The 23,531-nt window shown below is 36.4% G+C and overlaps 1 protein-coding gene across 1 annotated transcript; it reads left to right on the forward strand.

The window, feature by feature from the left end:
* Positions 1 to 478: 478 nt before the first annotated feature.
* On the forward strand, positions 479 to 23,219 carry TRPV3 (transient receptor potential cation channel subfamily V member 3). Its single transcript, XM_030536531.1, is given in 18 exon segments — positions 479 to 597; positions 1,142 to 1,264; positions 4,971 to 5,075; positions 6,782 to 6,868; positions 9,494 to 9,651; positions 10,353 to 10,529; positions 10,743 to 10,883; positions 12,035 to 12,315; positions 13,860 to 14,036; positions 14,908 to 15,066; positions 15,602 to 15,703; positions 17,435 to 17,508; positions 18,311 to 18,476; positions 19,040 to 19,106; positions 19,550 to 19,821; positions 20,781 to 20,893; positions 21,824 to 21,894; positions 23,020 to 23,219. Coding segments are annotated over 18 exon segments (2,487 nt in total). The 3' UTR covers positions 23,115 to 23,219.
* The last annotated feature ends 312 nt before the right edge of the window (positions 23,220 to 23,531 follow it).

A 23,531-nucleotide genomic window follows, 5' to 3' on the forward strand; every position in this document is an offset into this window, starting at 1 on the left:
TTCTCATTTTGTTATTCCCATATTACAGGAATCACAACACTGAAGGAATGCACTCCCAAGAATGTAAAATCCACCTGTACAATCTAGTCAGGGAGAGTTGAGGCCAAAAATTGGGTAGAAGAGATCTTCTTTAGGTTCCCCAGAACCATGGAAATCTGAGATAAAAAATAACTATTATTTGTAGCTCATCTTGTCCATCCCCTGCCAGTCAATTTTCCCTACAGTACATTTTTCTCGAGTACCGGAGGGTGCGTTCACCATTTTGCTGGAGAAAATACTGTCACATCATTTAACTTTCTATTTCTATTTACAATAAAAATATATCTTCAAAGATGCTACAATTAACTTCTTCATTTGAAATTATCCTTAGCGATTGTAAGTGGTAACCTAGAATATTACAATGACAACAAATAGTCATTACTACTTATGAAATTCATGTTCTGAATGTTGATGGGCAGATGCAAGCACCAAAGTCCTTATGCTACATATTGTGATGACCATTCTTCATGTATGACAGGGTCATAACTTTTCTTCTTCTTATCTCTGTGCTAGTTTTATGGGAGCGGCACCAGAACTCAGGAGTCCCTGGGAGTCCAGGTAAAAGGCTTAATTTGTCATTGAGCTCTGCCCCTGGTGTTAGTATTGTCTACTCAGACCTTGCTTCTGCTGATCCAACACCTGACAGATTTAATATTGCTTGACTACTGGAACTTACTGGTTTTCTAAAGTTATCTAGGTTAAAGTATAAATAGACTTTTACATCAATAGCAGGCTGCAAACCTCTCAGTGTTGCTTATAAAAGTTACTCTGTTCCTTCTGATACTTGAAATAATATCTATTGCCATATAAATGGATGGGATCCCTTCAGTTACATACTGAGAATATATCTGAATCTGAACTTTTCCTGGACTTGGGGTGTCATGTCATCCTTGATGCTGCTCATGTTGAAACCTATTTTAATCAAAGATACCCCAAAATTGAAATCTCAATCCCCAATATCTTAAATAGTACCTCTTTTGCAAAGGAAGAACCTTGAAAAATATTAAGATTTGTGTTTGACTATTTCTACTCCTTATGCACACAATCTGATCATGTGATGTGTTCAAATGAAATTAAATAACTATGATTCTATCAATTACAGGAACATGAATAAAGATAACAAAGAGAATATTCCACTCATGGGCAAGAGAACAAATACATCAGGTCCTCCCACTACAAACCACCAGGAAAAAAAGCTGACTGAAAACACTCCCACAAGGAAAAGGTAGAACTCAATACCTTCACAAGACCAGCCTTAGACAATTCATTAGGAATGGCAGATTGGAGCTATTTGTAAATCCTTTTATTATCTTTATACAACAGATACCAACACTGAAATAATCGCTAACAGCACACATGTAATATATGAATGAGAGAGTTCTGATGAACGTAGTGTATGTTGAAAAATGAACTGATGTACTTATGATATTATTAATAACAATAAGCATTTATATAGCTCTGTAAATGTATACCATGCTTTAGGAAATGTGGACAAAGACATAGTGCTTGCTCTGAAGAGCTTACAATCTCAGGCTCTCTATCTGGCAAGGTTATGCCTCATGTCAATGAGGCACGCTCTCTACAGGCACTGGGGTCAGCCCACATGTATGAGCTTGCAGGATCAGGGCCTCACCAAGATCAACAGTTCCAATATGGGAAGGTTTAGAAAGAGTTTGTAATGAGATCATTTAGGGAAAATCTGAGTTTGAAGGAAGCATTTAAAGAAGAGAGCAGTGTTGGCAGAAAAGAAATGAGAGGTTCTCTCAAGTATAACGACATACGGATTGATACAAGAAGGTGTGAAGTCAAAAGTGGAAGGAGACAGGGAGTGGTAAGGGGTGTAGCACATGGTGTGAGAAATACTCAGAAAAACCTTTATACATGGAGATTTTCAGTAAAATGTTCAATTCACTCTATTTTTCATACTTAATAACCCATATCACCCATGTTTATTTTTATGCATATTTTATATCAGTTAATTAATATTCTGATTACATATTTTGTCTATTATGAATGGAGAAATACAATACAAGTGGTTCTATTAATCCTTGATGTAATGCCACCAAAGTCACTGAAGTTACTGCAAGACAGGGATGAATTTGGCTTATAAACTTTGACCCTACAACTGTTTCCTTTATTTTGTTGACTGTACAACACACAATATAGCTCAATCAGAAAGGCCTTAGGCCCCAAGAGAATTTAATATTGCTTTAGCATCCATGATAATTTTGTTAATCATCTGAGTGATCACCTTAAGCAGAAGTGATGCAAGCAGCCGTCTCAATCTGAAAACTCATGGGCTGGCCTGACTTCTCCCTCTGTAATTAAATCCAAATGGGGAAATAACACCAGTTGATTTTCTTTTTCCACCTCCCCTTCGTCTGGCATCATTGGCCTTCCAAAGTACAAGGGTAGTCCTACGTAAACCTAAAGTTGAATCAAAGTGTTTGTAGTGCAATGTGGCCAACAGGAAGGATGTCTGAATTGGTCACAATATATACACCTAATGTTTCAAATAGAAGCAAATCTGCAGAAGACTGGCAAGTTACAGCAAATGTATGTGGCCATTAATCATAAGCCACTTAAGTTAATTTACCAGATTCAGGCTTTTGGCATCTGTAGTTAATAACCTTAGGATGGGAGGGCTCTCCCATCTTACATTAGAGCTAGGGTGTGGCACCAAACATTCCTGCTATATATGAAACAAAGATCACATGAGTTTTAATTGCAAACATTAACATACTCCATTTAATTATATATTTCTGCACTGGTATATGTCTAATGCTTTTAAACATTTCAGTCCTTGAGTATACCATCACTGGCAAGCTCAGAGATGATTTCACTCTCACCTAAGCAACATGTCTCATACTCCTATACTTTATTTTGGCAACATATATTGTAAAAAGTACAATTTATTTCTACCTTCTTTGAGTCAGTGAGGTATGAATTAACTAAAGACACATCATTAAATACAGGAAGATCTACATGTGGACTGGGAGGAGTTCTGCAATGATGTTTGAGTATGACTAGGTTGCTTTCATGGCTAGTGTTTCCTGTGGCATGGTTTGAATATGTAAGCACAAAGGTATTTGTTGGCAGTTAGTCATTTTTTTACTCATGGTATGTCCCAGAGATGCCATTTCCCCCACAGAACAGAGAAAAGGCTTCAGGCCTGCACATTATGCCAACCTTCAAGATACATGTGACCCACTTAACTACTGCCTTGTAGTTCGTTTGTGCCAGGTATATTGACGTAAAGGAGCTGTGAAGACAGCAGATCCTGCCCTGGGGAATTCTCCCAACACAGGACAATTCTCTTCTGGTGTTGAGCTAACATAGACATCCCCTGAAGGAGCTCCTAGTCCTCCCACCCAGTGCAGGGGCTGTGTCATGGACAGCGCCAGAGTGCCATGTGAGTTGGGCATTCCTTCCTCCCCTCAAGGTTCATTAAGGCAATACACAGTTGGTTGCCAGTCAGGTCAGTGCAAGACATCCCCGGACAGGAGACACAGAAGGGTGCATAAAGCCACCCTTCTTCCACCCTTTGTCAGCCGCTGTGCCAAGGTCAGACTTCAATGAAGTTAGTGATTTACACCAGCTGAGAATCTGGTCCGTGGTGTGTAAGTAATGGCAAAATAGGGCCCTGTTTCAGCCTAGGTACTCCTATGCTATGAACAACACTTTTCATCAATATACCTTCAGATACACATTCCTGTTAAATATAATGGGTATTTTAATCTTTGCGTCATGGGAATATACTTGCATGCACATACAAAATGTTAAAAGGTCATTTAAGTTTAAAATACTACATGCAGTGTATTAACACTTTCATCCTCCAAAGATGGAAACTATATTAATCAGGGATGATATTACATCACACTATTTTTAACATACACCCACTAGTTGATACGCAGCAGCATTCTGTAAATTGACACTAGGGTGCTTGCTTCAAGTGCATCTGAATATTTTGCAACGGGAATTGGAAAAAAGGAGAAATAATTAGTACCCTACTGAGTATGTCACATATTGTGTGAACCAGAATATTTTTCAAGGTGACTCTCAAAGAATTTTATAAATTTAGAAAGACAATTTACAAACTATAGCCCACATAGAAGTCATTTCACCCACCAATAAAATTCAGCCATCATAGGTAAAATGTGACAGCTGTTTGAATGGCATCTAGCAACACCAACCATTTGCTTCTCTCTACCAACTCTCCATGCTTTTAAAAAGCTGGTCACCATAGTTCCTCATGCACCCTTATGCTATGTTGTTCAGTTTTTCATTTATTTTTTCCACTCCTCTGTCTATAAACCACAATGCACTAGCTAAACATAGTAAAAGCTCATACTCTGAGGCAGCACATTTCAGTCCTAGATGGTGGAAAGGCCTTGTGTTATTTAATATGTGATCTCTCAACCTTTCTGGTTCATTAAGTGTTCATCAGTATCAGTGAGCTGAGGCGGGATTCCTCCCCAGTTCTTCTTGGATGGAATGATGATGGCTACAATGCAAAGGCTGCAGTGAGCAGATTAGAGTGTGCATGTGTGTGTATTCTTTGGAGTTACAGTAACATTTTGTGGAGTTCACGAAACGCAGATACAAAGTTGTCTCTAGGTTGCAGTGGAGCCTCTGATAATGTCTGGATTTGGTGCCATGTCTCCCAAAGACATCTCAGAATCTTTTGCCTTGTCTGCCAACACAAAGGATTCAAAATGCTTGATGGGTAATGTGTGTAGAGATAGGGATCTTCCAGTACCAAAAAAGGGTAAACACTATTTCAGCACCTCATCAGATGTGATGCCATGCAGCGTATAACCTATACCTACAGCTAGTCCTAGCTGGGCATGTGCACAGTTTGTTTGTGTTATGTTTGTTATATTTTGACTTGCTTTTCTACTAATAAAGTTTCAACACAATGTATTCAACAGTTCACAGTTTTTCTTTGAAATTGAAGGCTTTGAAAGCAATTCGTCTCCAAGACAGACCTCTCCTCCTGTATTTTCAAAACCCATGGATTCAAATATTCGCCCATGGTATGTATAATATACGGTATACTTATTAACCACATTGCAAACATGTGCAAACATACAACTGCTCGAAAGTTCTGCATAGATGACAAGGCTAAAATGTCAAAAGTGGCCTCTCATTTTGGTTGCCTTAAGGCCAAAATTCCCATTGACTTCAGTGGGCCAGCATTTTCCGTGCAGTGACTGCCTTAATCCTAAATTTTCACATTTCTTTCATTATTTTAAAAGGGCCACAGCTAAATAGTTTAGGCCCAAAATTTGACCAGACTTAAAATTTATATAGTCCCCTGAAGTCTGAATGATTTTTCTTTTTAGCACCTTGTTTCTAATTAAGAGGGGAAAAATCCCACTGTTTCCTTGGTTGTGTGGAGCCTATGGTAACCCAAGATTTGCCGCAGAACCAGCAGAGGGAGCACAAGTAAACAAAAATCCCTGTTAGATTGTCTCTGCCATCATCTGTATTGGTGATAGCCAAAAATGTTTCAAACAAAAGAGAGACATGACTGTTTGTGCCCAGGAAATTGAAAAAAAGCCATTTATGACACACACATAAGAAAAATGAGTGCAGAAAGGCCCCTTCTATTTTCAAGATTTTTAGTAGTTATTTGTATTAGGTGTCAATGGGACAAATTTAAAATTATGAAAAGGGAGGCTGGATGGCAAAATATAAATCAAATCAAAGCCAGGTTAATAAAGACCAATTGTTTTTCCAATGGCTGTTTTGTTGTTTATATGGAATTAGTTGACGAGCTTGTTTTAGTTCCCAGAGGACTGGAGACCTAATTACCAATAAAAAAGAAATAAAAAATCATCATAATTATATTCCTTGTTATTTTCAGCAGAGATATCAGACTGAATTGGAATAGAATCTGAACCATCATCTTTATTTTAAGGGTGGTCCCGCTCGGTTAGGGTAGAGGAACATTTGTAGGGTAGTGTGGGAAGCCTCACACTACTGTCTATGTATCCATTGCGTAGATAAATAGCAGATTTCAGTCTTCTGAATTTTTAGGTTGAGATGTGCCATCAGCATTCAATTTGCCACAAAAGCAAATTAAAAAGAAACCCAGCCTATGAAAAAGTAATTGCCAATGGTCCTTTAAGTCAGACCCAACACTGAGAAAATCTGGAAAGGTTGTACAGTATTTACTAAATACAAACTCCATTGCAGACATTGTTTTATTGTACGAACACATATTTAGCTCTGGGTCTTGAACTGCTTATAGCAAAGCTTCCACCAAAGTCAGCAGTAGGGACTGAATGAGTGACCGCCACAGAATATTGTATAGTAAATCTTCCTGTATTTCAGTTTGTGCATGTGCGCAACCCCCTCAGAGTAGCCATTTCAATATTTGTCTTGTGGAAGATGTCAAATTAATAATGAATACATGGAAAAAAGAAGAGTGCAAGCTTTACCATGTAGCATGAAGAGTGACGTTATTAAAAACAGTATGAAAATAAAAAATACAATAGTAGGAGCCTGAGTGAAATAACATGGAAAAACACAAAGTAGGTTTTCAAATATGAAACTCGTTAACATGATAAAATTCTGAATGTCTTTTCGTTTTTGACCTGTATTTTAAAACACACACAGTAAGTTAAATGATGGTATTAAAAACACATTGTCAAATTAATTTAATTTCAGCTCTTTTGTCGAATGAGTCAAGATGTCCTCCTACTTAAGCACTCAACCTTTTCTGTATTTTCTACAGTGCATCTGGAAATGGGGAAGATATGGATTCCCCACAATCTCTTCAAGATGATATTACTGAGTATGCCACAAATGTAGACACTTATTGGTAAGTGGAGAGAGACATAATGTATTTCTGTAGTGCGTTTTCTATGGATTAAGTGTGTGAGAGAATGGAATTACTGATTTTTTCCTTGTCGTGGTTTAAAAATGAGCTCATAAGACTTCAGGGGATATTGATTTATACATTTGAGCTTTATCATCAATAAATAAATTCTTTAGAAAGTGTATATCATGCATCCTCATATTAAATATCTGAGATCAGAGAAAGCCAGAGCCTATAAAATTGCTGATTCCTAGTTCACTGAAGAAAATGCTGTCCAGTGCTCAAATACCACTACTATTTGTTGGTAACGGAATGCTTTTCATTTTAGAGTCCTTTCTTAAAAGCAAACTACTTTAAGATGTCATAAAAAACTATTAATTTGAGTGCAAGATATTGATGTGGACTCAAGCAGCAAAATAAGGACAGATTCACACATGGATTTAAGCAGCAGGCCACAACTTTTTTATTAAACTTTTAACACAAAGGAGGAATTCTACCTGCCCATACCCTTACCCTCCTATATCAGTCATTTAATTGGTCCCAGTTGGCCAATGGGAGAAAAAATTCCTTCCTGACCCCCTAAACAGGTGATTGGCTAGACCCACAGCATTTATCAGGCTGGCTTCCCAGTCCTAGTTCAGGTGGGTAGGGTAGGATGCTGGAATGGAGCTGAAAGAGGTTTCACCTGGACCTTGCACTGGTCTAAATCCTGGGAACTGGGAAATGCTGTCCAATCAGAACCTGTCTCCCCCAGCTTGCCAATGGGTGCCAGACACTTCCATGAGAGGAGCTACCTATTGTCCCTTGGCAAGTGCTTCCCTTCCTTGCTACTGGGACTGTCCCCCTTTCACCATCAGCTCCATCAATTTCCCCACCCAGCTGATGCAGGTGGGTGGCATTTGCCCTTCAGTTCAGCCATCCTAAGAGACAGAGGGGGAGAGATGGAACAAACAAAACATAATATTATTTAACTTCTAAAGAATAACTACGTATAATTGCTGAGCTGGTTTTGGAAAACCACATTTGGTAGGGATGGGCTTAGTTAGCACTGGAACAGGAAACTTCCAAGAATACCCCAGAGCGCTGAAAGAAGAGCAGTGTTGGTGTTTCAGTAGATGACACTGACCCTTCAGAGTGGTGGTAGGAACCTTTGTGCTGTTGGATGTGCTGTCTAAACCTGAAACCCTAACTTTGGTCACTAAAGATCCCATGTTGCTTTTTGCAGAATATAAATATTAGCCACAAAGTTGGCCAAATTCTAATTTGGTTAACTAATGTATCCTGCTTACTTAAATTGCCACTGCACTTGCAAATGGATATGGCATTCCTTACTATTTCCTGTCCTAAATTGTTGTATAGTATTGTTGCGCGCTGTTAAACAGCTGCCACATTCCACCCCACAGGCAGCTGCATTTCAGTGGTGGGTGAAGTGATTCCTGTACATATAGTTTGTAAAGAGCTTTGGGATCCTTCGGGATGAAAGACACTATATAAATGTAAGTCATTATTATTTTAAAATAGACTTTGTGCACTAGATATTGAAAGAAATCCTATGAGTTTCCTCTCACTTTAATTACTCGGTACAAGATTAATCAGTAAAAGCAGGACTTCAGGGATTTTATATACTGAATTTGGTACTATATTCTTGGAGATTGCTTAGACAATCTTGGAACAGTGTTCAGATAAATCCAATATTCTGTGACAGAAATTTGTCATAATCTGCAAAATAGAAGGACCCACCAAGTGATTCATCCAAATCTCAGCCACATTAGAGTGCATACTGGTGGAAACAGTTTATGGTCTGAGATATGCTCATTCAGGATGGCAGAATTGAACACAGATTAAATTAGCATGAATAGAGTCACAGTGCTAGCGGAAATGTCTTTTCTCATTGATATAGAATATCATCAAACCATATCAGTTTTGTAATAAAACATTCAGCAAATATTCTGAAAACTGATGAAATTTCCTTCCACCATCTCAACAGCAGAGCAAAAACATTGTGTACAGTGAAAATGGGTGCAAGGGGAGTGGTGGTGTAGGGAGGACTCTGAATTCACTAATTACTATGGTGGTTGTTGGAGATAGGCCAGGGAAGAGGCTACTGGATCTGCACTTACATGGATCCAGTAGCCCAGTACCCCTGCATAGAGGTTGCAAAGAGGCAACCGCCCCTATGGTCTGCCTTCTAGGCTGGAACAACAGTTGTAGAGAGGTCGCACAACTGCCCTGTAGTCTCCCCTTTGTTGTAGGATTTGAATTCCACTCTTTGTCCCTTCTGAGTGCTCCCCAGAAAGTCAAATTACTGCAGCTTTGAGTGTGAAGGGCTGAATTTTATTCTCATTACATGAGAATTAAAAAAAATCACTTGTAAAAGATTAACCATATCCTTCATTAAGTTAAAAATTGCTTTAATGGCCATTTCTCACCAAATAAATTATTTGTAACTATTTTTGGAGGAACACACAAATATTCTTTTGTAATGATGACATGTTAACCTGTGGTATGTAATTACATTTATTTTTCTAAATAAAAAAATAAATGATGGAAATTAAATTAAACACATTGATATTAGCTAAATTTATCCAAGAATTATGATTTTTTGGTTGTTTGTTTTTGTTAATTCAGTACAAACATGTTGCAAGGAGATCGCCAGAACAATGCCCGAAAAAAGCTGAAGAAGTATATGTTTAGGGCAGTATCTGAGGGCAGTATAGAAGAATTACAATGTCTGCTTGTGGAAGTGAAGGAAAGGTCAAATGCATGTAGAAACATGACCGTGCAAGGTAAGCTGTACAGAGTATCCACAGTCCCTCATTTTGTACCATATATGTGGTAGAGAATTGAGTAATGGTTTTATATATGAGCAACTAAGCTCTGCATCCCAAGCTGGTGTTTGGTGAATATCATGGTTAGAATTAATATAGTAGTCAGGTCAGGCCCCCAATAAGCCACCTACTGGTAAACAATTGAAGCAACCTTGAAAGTGATTTCTGAGGGCACAGCACAGCAGCATGAATATTTGTACCTTTTCAGGGTGGATATGACTGAATGCTGCAAAAGAAGCTAATTGAATATAGCCAGCTTCTTTTCCCTCTTCTTGCTGAACTGAGATGCATGTGATTTTGAGAAATGAACACAGAGCTGGGAATTAGGAACATCTGCATTCTCAACCCAGCTCAGCCAGTGAGAGTTCTGACTGAATAAGGACTAAGAACTTCAGGATTTGTTAGGTTTTGGCACAATGGTAGTATGTCAGTAATGTATATATCCATCTAGTGGGGTTGTTTGTTCATGAATTCATATGTCCTTTCACTAAGTACGTATGGAATATAAAGTTAAATTAAAAGCTTGAATAGATGTAAAGTAGTTTGGGGAATAGTCTATATGCATGTGTTTCCCAATAACGTGAGACTGGAATTCTTCCTATTCCCCTTAAGACATAATACAACCACCTGTAATTCAATCATAAAATTCACTTTTGTAGATTATCTGATGAAAAAATTAACAGATTCAGATACTGGTAAAACCTGTCTGATGAAAGCCCTTTTGAACATCAACCAGAACACAAATGAAATAGTGAAAATGCTGCTCTCCTTTGGAGAAGAAAATAGTTTTTTGGAAAGGCTTATCAATGCAAAGTACACAGAAGAAGCGTACAAAGGTATTTCCATTCACTAGCCATTTATAGTGTATTTTTCCATGTATTTTAATGCCACAGCATATATTTTATATTGAAATATTCTAAAGACAATTAAAATAATTATGACTATTAATTATTATTGCTATTTGTTATGCATCATCATTGAGCTCAGCACTGTACAAGATATAAAACCTGGACTTTATACTCTAAAGATTCATGTCTATGTTGCTGCAGGCCAGACAGCTCTAAATATTGCTATTGAAAGAAGACAATACAATATTGCTCAGACCCTCATAGAAAAAGGAGCAGATGTCAATGCCCATTCTCAGGGTGTGTTCTTTAATCCCAAACACAAGCATGAGGGATTTTATTTCGGTAAGTGAAATGTGATCTACATGGAAAAATTAGGTTGGGATGCTAGAACAATGAAACAATCAGGCAATAAGGGAGGCTGAGGTGTGCAGAAGATAGGTTTTTCAAACTCGGACAAGATATAAAAATGGCCATGGGCTTCATCATTTTCAGAACTAAATGCAAAACTCATTTCATAACCCTTTGCTTTACCTCAACAAGTTTCTCGTACCCCAAACACCCAGTTTCTTTCACCCACACACAAACAAAACAAATTACCAATTAATCAAGTTATTTCTCCTACAGGTTCAGAAGGAAAAAAAGCAAGATTGACATTATTATTCATAAGATGCTCAGATTCCACAGTGATGCACACAACATAAGCAGATAGGTCGGTAATAACCCTAACTACATCTATTGTACATACAAAACTAGACCAAAATCCCACTGAAGTCAATGGGAGTTCTTTCCCATTTCAATTGCCACACTAAGAAACCCCACCTAACTGGAAAAAAAAAACAAAACCAAAAACAAACCAGCAATCCAAACTCACAGGGACACCTCAGTTCCAGCAATACTGCAGTTCAGAATCCTGAAGGACTAATTACTCTTCGTGCTTCCAGAATGAATGCTTGCATGAAAGAAAAGAGAATTTGATGAATTACTTACACAAAGTACAGCTAGTGGGTAAACAGAGTGCAGGCTAAAATATTCTTCTCCATAAATCTATACATATCACATAAAGACAAGAAAGTGTGTTTATTTATCTTGTTTAATTGGGCATTTAGTGTAAGTGCTGAAATAATATATCAAATATTGGGAAATGTAATATTTAGTAGCAATTGTAGTACAAATTGCAACATGGTAAATAGAAAGCAGTTTTCCAAAGTACAGTAAATTACAAATATTCAGAAATAGTTGAAAGGCAATTGTTTGTAAAGACTGAAATTGTCAATAAGGTGTATTATTGTGTAATTGTAGCTTTTCCTCAAATAACAATTTCATGTAAATTAAGTTTCTTTGTAAAACAATGTAATGTAATCAACCTTATCCTTAATTTGTACAAATGTTTTAATCTCATAAAAATGTCAAAATAATCATTCAAATACATTTCATACATTTCTGATACTCATAATAATTTAAAATTAATAGTTATGGTGCATTGTATTTTTTAGGTGAAACTCCACTGGCATTAGCTGCATGTACTAATCAACCAGATATAGTTCAACTGCTGATGGACAATAGGAGGACTGATATTACCTCACAAGATTCCCGAGGAAACAATATACTGCATGCATTAGTCACTGTAGCAGAGGATTTTAAAACACAAAATGACTTTGTAATCCGAATGTATGATATGATTCTATTGAAAAGTAAGAGCAGAACTTTAGAGACAATGAAGAATAAAGATGGTTTAACTCCATTGCAACTAGCTGCAAAAAGTGGAAAATTAGAGGTAAGGCTCTATTGTAATATCCTACAAAAGAAATGAACTAGAGAGATAGAGTCTAGGTTGCCTACATGTACTTAAACCATAGATGCACAAATTTGCACTCCACCATGGTGGTTATCTTGTATTGTAAATTAGTCGTAGCTGGTAGAGTAAGATTATTTACTGTAAACCTCTGCTCCATTATTTCTGTTGTTTCAGCCCCTCAGATTCTCACAGGTTTTCCTCAATGCCTCATTACTACAAAATACAAATGCGATTTAAAAATTCAATATTACACACCCTTGATAATTGCATATCTTCCTAAGAGGATAATTATCCAACAGGAGTCCAAGCTCATTTGGACCTACTGAAGCATACATGGTGAGAAACAGGTGTTGACAGGGGCGCCTAGAGGATTCAGGAGGCCTGGGCCGCCACCGAATTGCCACTAAAGAACCGGCACTTTGGCAGCGGGTCCCGGGGTGGAAGGACCCCCCACCGCTGAATTGCCACCTAAGACCTGGAGCGGAAGAAGCTCCGGGGGTCTGGGCCCTGGCGAGAGTTTTCTAGGGCCCTCAGAGTAAGTGAAGGACCCCACTACAGGGGCCCTGAAAAACTCTCATGGGGCCGCTTGCAGGGCCTGGGGCAAATTGACCCACTTGTCCCTCCACACCCCAGGCAGCCCTGGGTGTTGAAGCCATGGACCCAATCTCAGAGTAGCAGAATAGTGGGATTCCCGCTTGAGCAAAGTGGAGTGGAGACCCAGAGACTATCGCTAAAAAGGGTACACTCCCAGAAAGACTATGAAAGAGTCGAAGGCATAGCATACCTTATAATATTATGACACTTCTATTAATAGAAATACTGTAATGATATATAAACTAAAAATCAGTTTTGTTTGAATTTAAACTTTTCCCTGCAGTATTTGCAACTCAAGCACTGGAGTTCTGCACTAGCATATGATAACCTGAAACGAAACAGTCTGTTTGCATGGTCTGAGCTGAAATACAAAAATTAAATAAATAACATATCATAAATGATAAACTGTAATTTTATTAAAAATTATTTTGGTTTTAATACTATCAAGGGCTGTTGATAGCACACATTAATATTTCTGAATTACATGATGTTCTCTCTTATACAGGTGTAACTCTAAGGAAATAAATGGAATTAGTCTGATTTATATAAAAAAAAAAGTAGAATGTGGACCTCTCAAAGCAAAAGCTTGGAGTACCTGGTTAGTGAGTAACAAGGGATAAATTAGAAAGTCACCAGTTAAAGAAAAGTTATACCAAAGTCTGCAGTGGAATGCTTTCATTGGAAAAAGACTGCATATCTAATAGAAAATTCAAGGCAATTAAAGAAAACTGTATTTATTTCCCAGGGATGGGTCATCTGTAATGCCTCCTCTCAATTACCAAAAGGTTAATTGAATTACAAAATACATTTAATTGTGCCATTTTGGCAAATGTGTTAGTCAAAAAGTACCTTTCTGGTAAGTGTCCACACACTCTCTCTTCCATTTAGAAGACTTAATTTACTTATATGTGATTCTGTTAATGTTTTAGATTCTGAAATACATTCTCAGTAGAGAAATAAAAGACAAACCAAACAGAAGCCTTTCCAGAAAATTCACAGATTGGGCTTATGGTCCTGTTCAGTCTTCCCTTTATGACCTGACAGAACTAGACACGACTGCAGACAACTCATTACTGGAGATTATTGTTTATAACACAAATATTGGTGTAAGTTGCCTGTCATTAAAGTCAATACATTTTCCAGCAATACATTCTTATTTTTGTTATAAATATCTGGAGAACTTGAAAAACTAGTAAAAATATAACGTTTAGGTCTCAGTGTTTCAGCAGGAGCCACCAGCATGAACCCTTGTGCTTGTGCAATGTCCCATTACGAATGCACGTGGGTCCAGATCCCAAAGAAGGCCTGGGGAAATTGTTTGGCCTGCATTTGGGGCATTAGTTTGTTGTACTGTAATTTTAAGTTTTCTTCTTGGGACATCTAAAATGGTCTTAGACTAATGGTTCAACACACCTCATTTTATCTAAGATAACCATTTGATATCACATATATCCTTTATTTAAAAGAAAATATTATTGAGAGGCAAGGATACTATAATAAACAGTAAACAGTAAATTTACTATACATATAGGTGTTTTATGCATAGAAGCAATGTATTATTAAGAAATTTTCACCATTTAAAAGCAGAATTTGGCATGTTGCTAAAATTCAAATTATTGAAGTGGCTGTTCCTGAAAAATAAACATACTGTGTTAGGAGACTGGTACAGAAGTTAACACTTGGATTTTAACACAATCGCATTTTCCACAGAACAAGATCAAATTAATTTGGCAGATAATTATCTCAGGCAGATCTTCATGGTGTGAACTGGTGTAGCTCCACTGGATTCAGTAGAACTATACCCATTGACACCAGCTGAGTAGCTGTCGCATGGGTCATTGAGCAAAGTGGTATTTCTAGACTGACAAAAAAAGACCATAAAATGAAATGCTTAAAATATATAGTTGATATTTTTTTATTTGTCCTACCTCTAGTTTTCTCACAAGTCACAAATGTGGCTTTGTTTTTTTTCTACAGAACCGTCATGAAATGTTGACTTTGGAGCCCCTGCATTCACTACTGCGAATGAAATGGAAAAAATTTGCAAGGCACATGTTCTTTATGTCATGTTGTTTTTATTTCATATACAACATAATATTAACATTGGTTTCCTACTATAGACCCAAAAGAGATGAGGTATGTACAGCAACTAAAAATCTCATAGAATTCTGTGTTCAAAATGCAGTAACATTCTCTAACTCAGATTTAACACATTTGGTGAATCAAAAATAGAACTAGAGATTCTCGGATGAAATCATTGCTCAATTGAAGTGAACGAGAGTTTTACTATTGACTTCAGTAGGGCCAGAATTTCCCTCCATGGGTTTATCGCTTGAAGAGGAAGCAGAACAATAAGGAGAGAAGAGAAATTCATTTGAGTTATGAAACAAAAAAAAACTGTTTATGCATAAGTTTGTGGACCTGGCTGTGGTTCTAAAAATTATATTTTTTTATAATTGAGAAAGAATAAGTATATATTTTAAATAATCTTACTTCATTTTCAGTTTGAGCCTGCAAGTCCTCAATGGAGAGCACTTAATTGAATTCAATGGAATTTCTGCACACGGAGGGCTATAAGGACGGGGTCCTTTGTCTGGGACCTTTTACTTTATTGTGCCTTCAAATAACTAGCTTTAAACTCCCACTATTCATTTCTAACCCTCTTTTCCAGGCTCCACCCTACCCATTAGCTTTGACACGTAATGTGGGATGGTTGCAGTTGCTGGCACAAGTGCTTATTATGATAGCAGCAATATTTTTAGCCATAAAAGAGGTGAGACACTTTCAGAATTAATATAAAATAATTGTATGCATAAAGATCTTTTGTGGATTTGTAAAGACTCTGACAATTTTGATCATTTTATAAGTTATATGTTTTATAACATATGTTTCATAATGTCTTGCATTGTACAATTACTAAGCTAATGGCTAATCATGCATAAATGTATTAATCATTCTTGATGGTCCAAATATATACTAATATAAGTGTAAGATATTATATGAAATTGATGTGAGGCCTTCCTTTTTGAAAGACTGGGATCAAAATGGGATTTGAAATATGGTGATCATACTAAATTCTTACTCAGCAACATACTTAAGCAATGTACTTTAAGGTCATGAAGTAAATAGGAAAGCTCGTGTACTTAAAGCACTGTGTTAAGTACATTAAAAAAAGTGAGGTGGCAAAGTTTGCAGATGATATTAAACTGCTCAAAATAGTTAAGACCAAAGCAGACAGTGAAGAACTTCAAAAAGATCTCAAAAAACTAAGTGATTGGGCAACAAAATGGCAAATAAAATTTAATGTGGATAAATGTAAAGTAATGCACATTGGAAAAAATAACCCCAACTATACATACAATATGATGGGAGCTAATTTAGCTACAGTGAATCAGGAAAAAGATCGTGGAGTCATCGTGAATAGTTCTCTGAAGATGTCCACACAGTATCCAGAGGCGATCAAAAAAGCAAACAGGATGTTAGGAATCATTAAAAAGGGGATAGAGAATAAGATGGAGAATATATTATTGCCCTTATATAAATCGATGGTACGTCCACATCTTGAATACTGCATACAGATGTGGTCTCCTCATCTCAAAAAAGATGTACTGGCAGTAGAAAAGGTTCAGAGAAGGGCAACTAAAATGATTAGGGTTTGGAACGGGTCCATATGAGGAGAGATTAAAGAGGATCGGACTTTTCAGCTTGGAAAAGAGGAGACTAAGGGGGGATATGATAGAGGTATATAAAAATATTGAGTGATGTGGAGAAAGTAGATAAGGAAAAGTTATTTACTTATTTCCATAATACAAGAACTAGGGGCCACCAAATGAAATTAATGGGCAGCAGGTTTAAAACAAATAAAAGGAAGTTCTTCTTTACACAGTGCACAGTCAACTTGTGGAACTCCTTGCCTGAGGAGGTTGTGAAGGCTAGGACTATAACAGCGTTTAAAAGAGAACTGGATAAATTCATGGAGGTTAAGTCCATTAATGGCTATTAGCCAGGATGGGTAAGGAATGGTGTCCCTAACCTCTGTTTGTCAGAGGGTGGAGGCGGATGGCAGGAGAGAGATCACTTGATCATTACCTGTTAGGTTCACTCCCTCTGGGGCACCTGGTATTGGCCACTGTCGGTAGACAGGATACTGGGTTAGATGGAACTTTGGTCTGACCCAATATGGCCGTTCTTACATTCTTATGTATTATTGAATAAGGATTTGTATCAGAAAGGACATGCACATCTGACTTACTTTTCAGTAAAACATTTAAAGTTATTTATTAGTAACATCTATTAGTAAAGTTAACTATTAAACTATTTTAATAGCAGAAAATCAGGACACATTTGAAAAAATCTGGAAAAGCATTTTTGAGGCACACACAGTATAGAAAGAATGAAATTCTAGATGCTGTAGCTGTTTTTAGTAAACTAGATGGTTTTGAATTTTTATTCACCTTTTAATTTTTACTGTTTTTAATCTGTTTACATATATCTGTCTACAAAGAGTGTAGCCATCTTTCTGCTAAGACCCTCAGATCTTCAGTCAATTCTGTCAGATGCGTGGTTCCACTTTGCATTGTAAGTCTGGCATATAAATGGTTGTTTCTGAAATAACATGCGCTCTGTCAGTTACATTTCCTTGGTTCGCAGAAAATGAATTATTTTAACCGTTATTCACTTGTTATTTTAGACTATCGGTTGTCAGAGAAAGAACATAATTTTATATGCAGTTTTACTGTAAGACACCAGGTATATCTCTGGCATTCACTGACCAATAACACTGTTGTGGATTGGTACATACAAACTATTTTTATCTTCGTAAGCACTGCAAAATAGATAATTGTATTTTGTTTATAAAGAAACAAGTCAGTTAGCCAGATTTTGATTACCCATTCCATCTTCTGTGTTGCTCTGTTAACAAAAAAAGTGGCATAACCAGCTGCCCCCAGTGTACAGGAATCCCTAAGTGGCTTAGAGCCAGCATAGCTGGCCCTATACTACCCACTCCTGTTCCTGGCATAGGCGATATGACTGGGGAAAGGGGTGTAGTCAATGTTATGCTGAGTTTCTGTGATCCCTGACTCTAGAATGATCATTTGGGGGACATTGCACAAGGCATAATTTAGAACAGTCCTTAAGTTGCTCTAAATTACACTGGAGGCTAGCCTGGCCTCAGGACTGAGGAAAATAAAAAGTGATATAGAGCTACCTTTATAGTTTTCCCTAGCTGCAACCAGCACAGTTTAGACACAAGGTGGAAAGCGAAATTGGAAGTGAAACTTGAAATAAGGAAGTTCTGCATTATATTTTCCGCTATATTTTGTACATTTCTGTGCTGTGTAAAAGAGTATTTACAATATTTGTTTGGTTTTTTCAACAGTTTTATACAAGCAGTGCTTGTGATCTTCTCTGTCTTCTTGTACTTGTTTGCCTACAAAGAACACCTGGTGTGTCTTGTCTTGGCTATGGCACTAGGATGGGCAAATATGCTGTACTTTACCAGGGGCTTCCAATCCATGGGAATTTATAGTGTCATGATCCAAAAGGCATGTATATAATTTTTAACTCTTGTTATATTATCTATTTACTCTAATTGCATTATCTAACTCGTACATTCTGCAATTTAGATGTTGCTTTATATTATAAGTAATCCACATTGAAATTTCCATTTTCTTCTCTTTAAGATATGTTTTATTTCAATAGAACGTATTATGTAATTTAAAAAAATTAATAGTGGTAACTAGCTAATTTGTTCAAATTACGCAACATTTATTTTTAAATCTCTGAATCGTATGGTATTTTTCAGCTAATGGAGTTATGATATTTAATTGAATCAGACATGTAATGCTTATTCTTTTCATAGAGTTACATTCACCCCTTGATTAGTGTGTTTAACAGACATTAATGCATAAGACAACAGGAAAAATCATGGATAATCAGGCCAACTAACTTTTCAAAATGTCCTACTTGCTAATGTGATCACTTTTAAAAATATAAGTAGATTTAATCACTCTAGTATCGATTGTGGCACGTCTTTATCACTGCAAAACATGTAACTATAAAGAGAACTTCATGAAATTGTACTAATCATAAACATTTTAACTTTTAGGTGATCTTACAGGATGTGATAAAATTTTTAGTTGTATACATCGTGTTTTTGCTGGGATTTGGCGTAGGTAAATATAATTTATTGACTATTACTGGAGAAAAGCATTGATATTTTGTGTGAGTAAATTTTTTTTGCATTTTTATAAATAAGAACAACATTGTGATGGTCAGAACATTACTTCTTTCAAGCTGATGTCAAGTGCTAGTTGTGGTTTTTAAAAAATCCATAACAATTTTTATAAGAGTGTTTAAATCTAGTGTTCTGGCTAAATACCTATAAATATAATTACATTCTGTCTAACTAAACTGCCCATAAGTTTCAGCTGGATATGGTATTCTTAACTTCCTTTGCGAAACTGTCATCTTCTGTTGCTGTATGTTGCTGGACAGTTGCTGCATTTGTGTCTCTCTCTAGTATATATTGCACTTTATTGTGCTTTGGTATAAAAGATGTTATATAAATTGTAAAATATTATAACTAAAATGGATTTTTCATTTGCTTCTTATTTAGCTCTTGCTGCGTTGATTGAGACGTGCCCAAATGACAGTAAATGTCATTCCCACAGCAGTTTGGGCGCTGTTCTGATGGAGCTTTTTAAACTTACTATAGGACTGGGAGATCTGGAGATCCAACAGAATTCAAAATATCCCGTGCTGTTTCTTCTTCTTCTCATAACTTATGTATTGTTGACTTTTGTTCTCCTTCTGAACATGCTGATTGCATTAATGGGAGAAACAGTGGAAAATATTTCAAAAGAGAGTGAACACATTTGGAGACTCCAGGTTTGTTTGCAGTATTAAACCATAGACTGGGGTAATCAACGATTTTTTGTCAAGGTCCAAATTTTTCTGTCAAGGTATAGTCAAGGTCCAGACTCTAGAGAAAATAATACAATAATAATAATAATGACGATAATAATAAATTAAAAAAATATATTTTCTGATCCAATCAAAATTGTCTGGATCTCTGGATTTGGCCTGTGGCCTATTGACTACTCCTGCCATAGACCTTAATACCCTTTGGCATGGTCAAGACCTAGACATTTTTACAAAGTTTCACTCTGAAATCAGAAAATATCAGATCATGATGAGGATATTTAAGATATTTGACACTGCTGGTCTGGGGTCCCAGCTTCCTCCCCTGCACAGCCCCACTGCCAGACCCTTGCCATCCTGGGTCCCGGCCACAGGCCCTGCTCAGCCCACAGCCGGCCTAGGTGAACATGTTCTTCAGTGCCCTATGTAGACTGTCTGGATACTACCTACATCACTCCCTGATTGGGAGGCGCTGCTGTGCCAGAGAGTTGCATGAGAATTTTAAATTCTAGCACAGGTTCCAGGCCAGGGGTTCCTGACTCCTATCTGGGTGTAGCTCCCTGAGCTGATGGTAACTGGGGAAATTCTAGACTTTCTGCTTGTACCTACCAAATACATAAACATTAATTTAGTAAACAAGATATTGACATCAATATTTGGGCAGGTGAATTTCAAAGGAAAATAAAAAGTACCTACCAATGGTACATGAATACCATCTGTACTCTGTATTAAATGATATTTACTACTGTTGGTGTCAGTGTTCACAATAAAATTTGTTGGTGGATGCACAATATATAATAAGGGAACATACTCTGAAAATTAAAATAATTTTAAAATGTGAAATATGTAATATGAAGCAGAAAATATTAATTTTGAATGTGGTTAAGAACACTCCAATGCTGTTACTAACTATTTATTATTACCAGAGAGCCAGGACCATTTTGGAATTTGAAAAAATGTTACCAAAATATCTGAAGAAAAAATTCCAGTTGGGAGAACTGTGTAAAGTGGCTGAAAATGACACTAGAGTATGTTTAAGGTAATACTACATTCAAGGACTATTTGATGAGTCTCCTCTGAATGCACCGTAAGAGTTGTCTGTTCATAACAGCCACTGTACAATATTTTCATTTAAATCTATAAAATCATATTTCTGCTTCTTTTGTGTGGATTTTTGTAAGCAGAATCAAAACTGGTAACTGTGCAAAAATCCAGTTTGGGATATTCTACAGTGAACAGTTGCTAGTAAGAGATAGGAATATATAGTTTTAAAAATACAAGATTCATCTTTTTGTAGGCAAAAAGGGGAATTTCCTCATATACATACTTGATTTTAATACACACTTATTAAATCTCTGTTTGCTGTGAATGTTAATTAGTTGTAATCTCTTATAAATGTTAATTTAAAACTAATTATATTTACAATGGCGTATTCTTTAACATGATTAACATACTGCAAAATAGTACCATAATATTTTATTACACATATTCACATCTGAAATGTGAGTTCCAAAAGTATGTTTCAAATGAATGAAAATATAAAGTAGCTCAATGAGCAAACAGTCTCAGCTAAATACAATGCATAATGCTGCAAAATACATAGATACTTTCCATACAGGGCCGACTCCAGGTTTTCTGTCATCCCAAGTGGGGTGGGGAAAGGCAGCCGCGGCAGCATGATCGCACTGCTCCATTCTTTGGTGGCAATTCAGCAGCAAGTCCTTAGTTCCGAGAGGGACTGAGGGACTTGGTGACGAAGACCTGGATGTGCCGGCCCTTGGTATTGGCCACCCCAAGCACCTGCTTCTTTAGCTGGTGCCTGGAGCCGGCCCTGTTTCCATACTGGTAAAACATGTATTGATGATGTACCATGACAATTCCAAGAAATAATTAAGAAACAAAAGAGGAAGTGTAGCTATGAAACTGGAGATAATTCATGCTAATAATAATTTATATACAATATAAACAGGATTAATGAAGTGAAATGGACTGAATGGAAAACACATGTTTCATTTATTAATGAAGATCCAGGGCCAACAGGTACTGTTAACTTTAAAATATCTTTAGATTAATATACTAATGTATTAAAGCTTTTTTTTTTGTTCTTTTTGGGAGTTAAATATATATTTTACATCTTTAAACTTGAATGTTGCTAAAATCTAAATTCTAACAATACTAAGGTGAAAAATATATACCAGATACATAAACATGAATTTAGTAAACAAGATATTGACATCAATATTTGGGGCAGGTGAATTTCAAAGGAAAATAAAAAGTTCCACCAAGCCTGGTGTCCTGTTCCTCACAGATTTATGGGAAGCCTGCTTTCTTTCAAATTTAAGTTGACCTAAAAGCTAATAAGTAGGAAACTTAATATGCTCTCAGTTCAGCTTTATAAATGGAAATTTAGACCCTGATCCTACAATTTGTTTTGTGCAGGCTCCATGTGCGTTCAGGGATCCACTTGTTCACAACAAGTTGCAAAATTAAGGTCATAAATATGTAGGGACCAGATTTTCAAAGGTATTCAGGTGCCTAAAAATGTAGATAGGTTTTTTTTTTGTAAATCTTATTAGGTACCTAAGTAAATTAGGTACCTTACTCCCATTGAAATTAATTTAATTGCCTAAAATACCTTTGAAAATCTTGCTCTAGGCCTCTTGCAAAGATTTGATTAGCAGGACAAGTGTATGTTACAAAGGAAAAAAACAGGCTATTTTAAATAACCTGCTATGTATTCTGCAGCCACTTTAAATACATTTTCATAGGAGGTTAGACCATTTTGCAACCGGTAAACACCAACAACAAATGCAGTATACCAGATTAGTTGGTAATTTTAGTATGGAAATTCCTACATTTGGTACAATTGGCTAACCTTATAGCCAGTTGGCCCCAGTCTTTGCTATGTGAGTACATGAAGGTTAGAAATATATATAATTACTCGGTGGGGAAAAAAATCTCAATAATGGCCAAATGGACAGGGATAAAAAAGTTTCATACAAGTTATGATACTAATCTACAATTTATTGATTAAATAAATGCACGTGTTTTTAACAAATAAAATATTCCATTTTAAAAAGTAAAAAGAATATATGCAAAATTAAATTATTGCAAAAATAATGTAATACAAAGTTTTAAAAATGATTATTTTATTTTATTTTGTAGGTTACAATAGAATTCAAGATACGTCAAGAAGTAATAGCAAAAACACCCTGAATACATTTGATGAAATGGACTATTTGCTAGAAACCACTGTTTAGTTACATGGTACTTGATATTTGTTTGTTTAAGAAGGTTAAGAAAATGAACAGTGAAATCCTACTGGATTTCTGGATTTATATACTGGACAGCTGCAAGCAGTCAGAGAACAATCTTTCTTTGATGAGCCAATGACTTCAACCCACATATCAAGAGAGAGAAGCCAAAGGAAAAGGGACTATTGCATTTAGGTCTGTTTGAGACTCATAGAACTGGAAGGGACCTTGAGAGGTTATCTAGTCCAGTCCCCTGCACTCAAGGCAGGACTAAGCATTATACTGAGCCTTTTGAACAAAATTCCTGGTGTCAAAGTTTGTGTGATGGCATTTAAACAGAGTTATTTACTTTCTATTAGTTAAACAAATCAAACAAATGTAATATACAATATTTTTGCCTTTTGGATAAATTATTCCAATCTC

This window comes from Gopherus evgoodei, chromosome 17 (genome assembly GCF_007399415.2).
Source record: "Gopherus evgoodei ecotype Sinaloan lineage chromosome 17, rGopEvg1_v1.p, whole genome shotgun sequence".
Lineage (NCBI taxonomy): Eukaryota > Metazoa > Chordata > Testudines > Testudinidae > Gopherus > Gopherus evgoodei.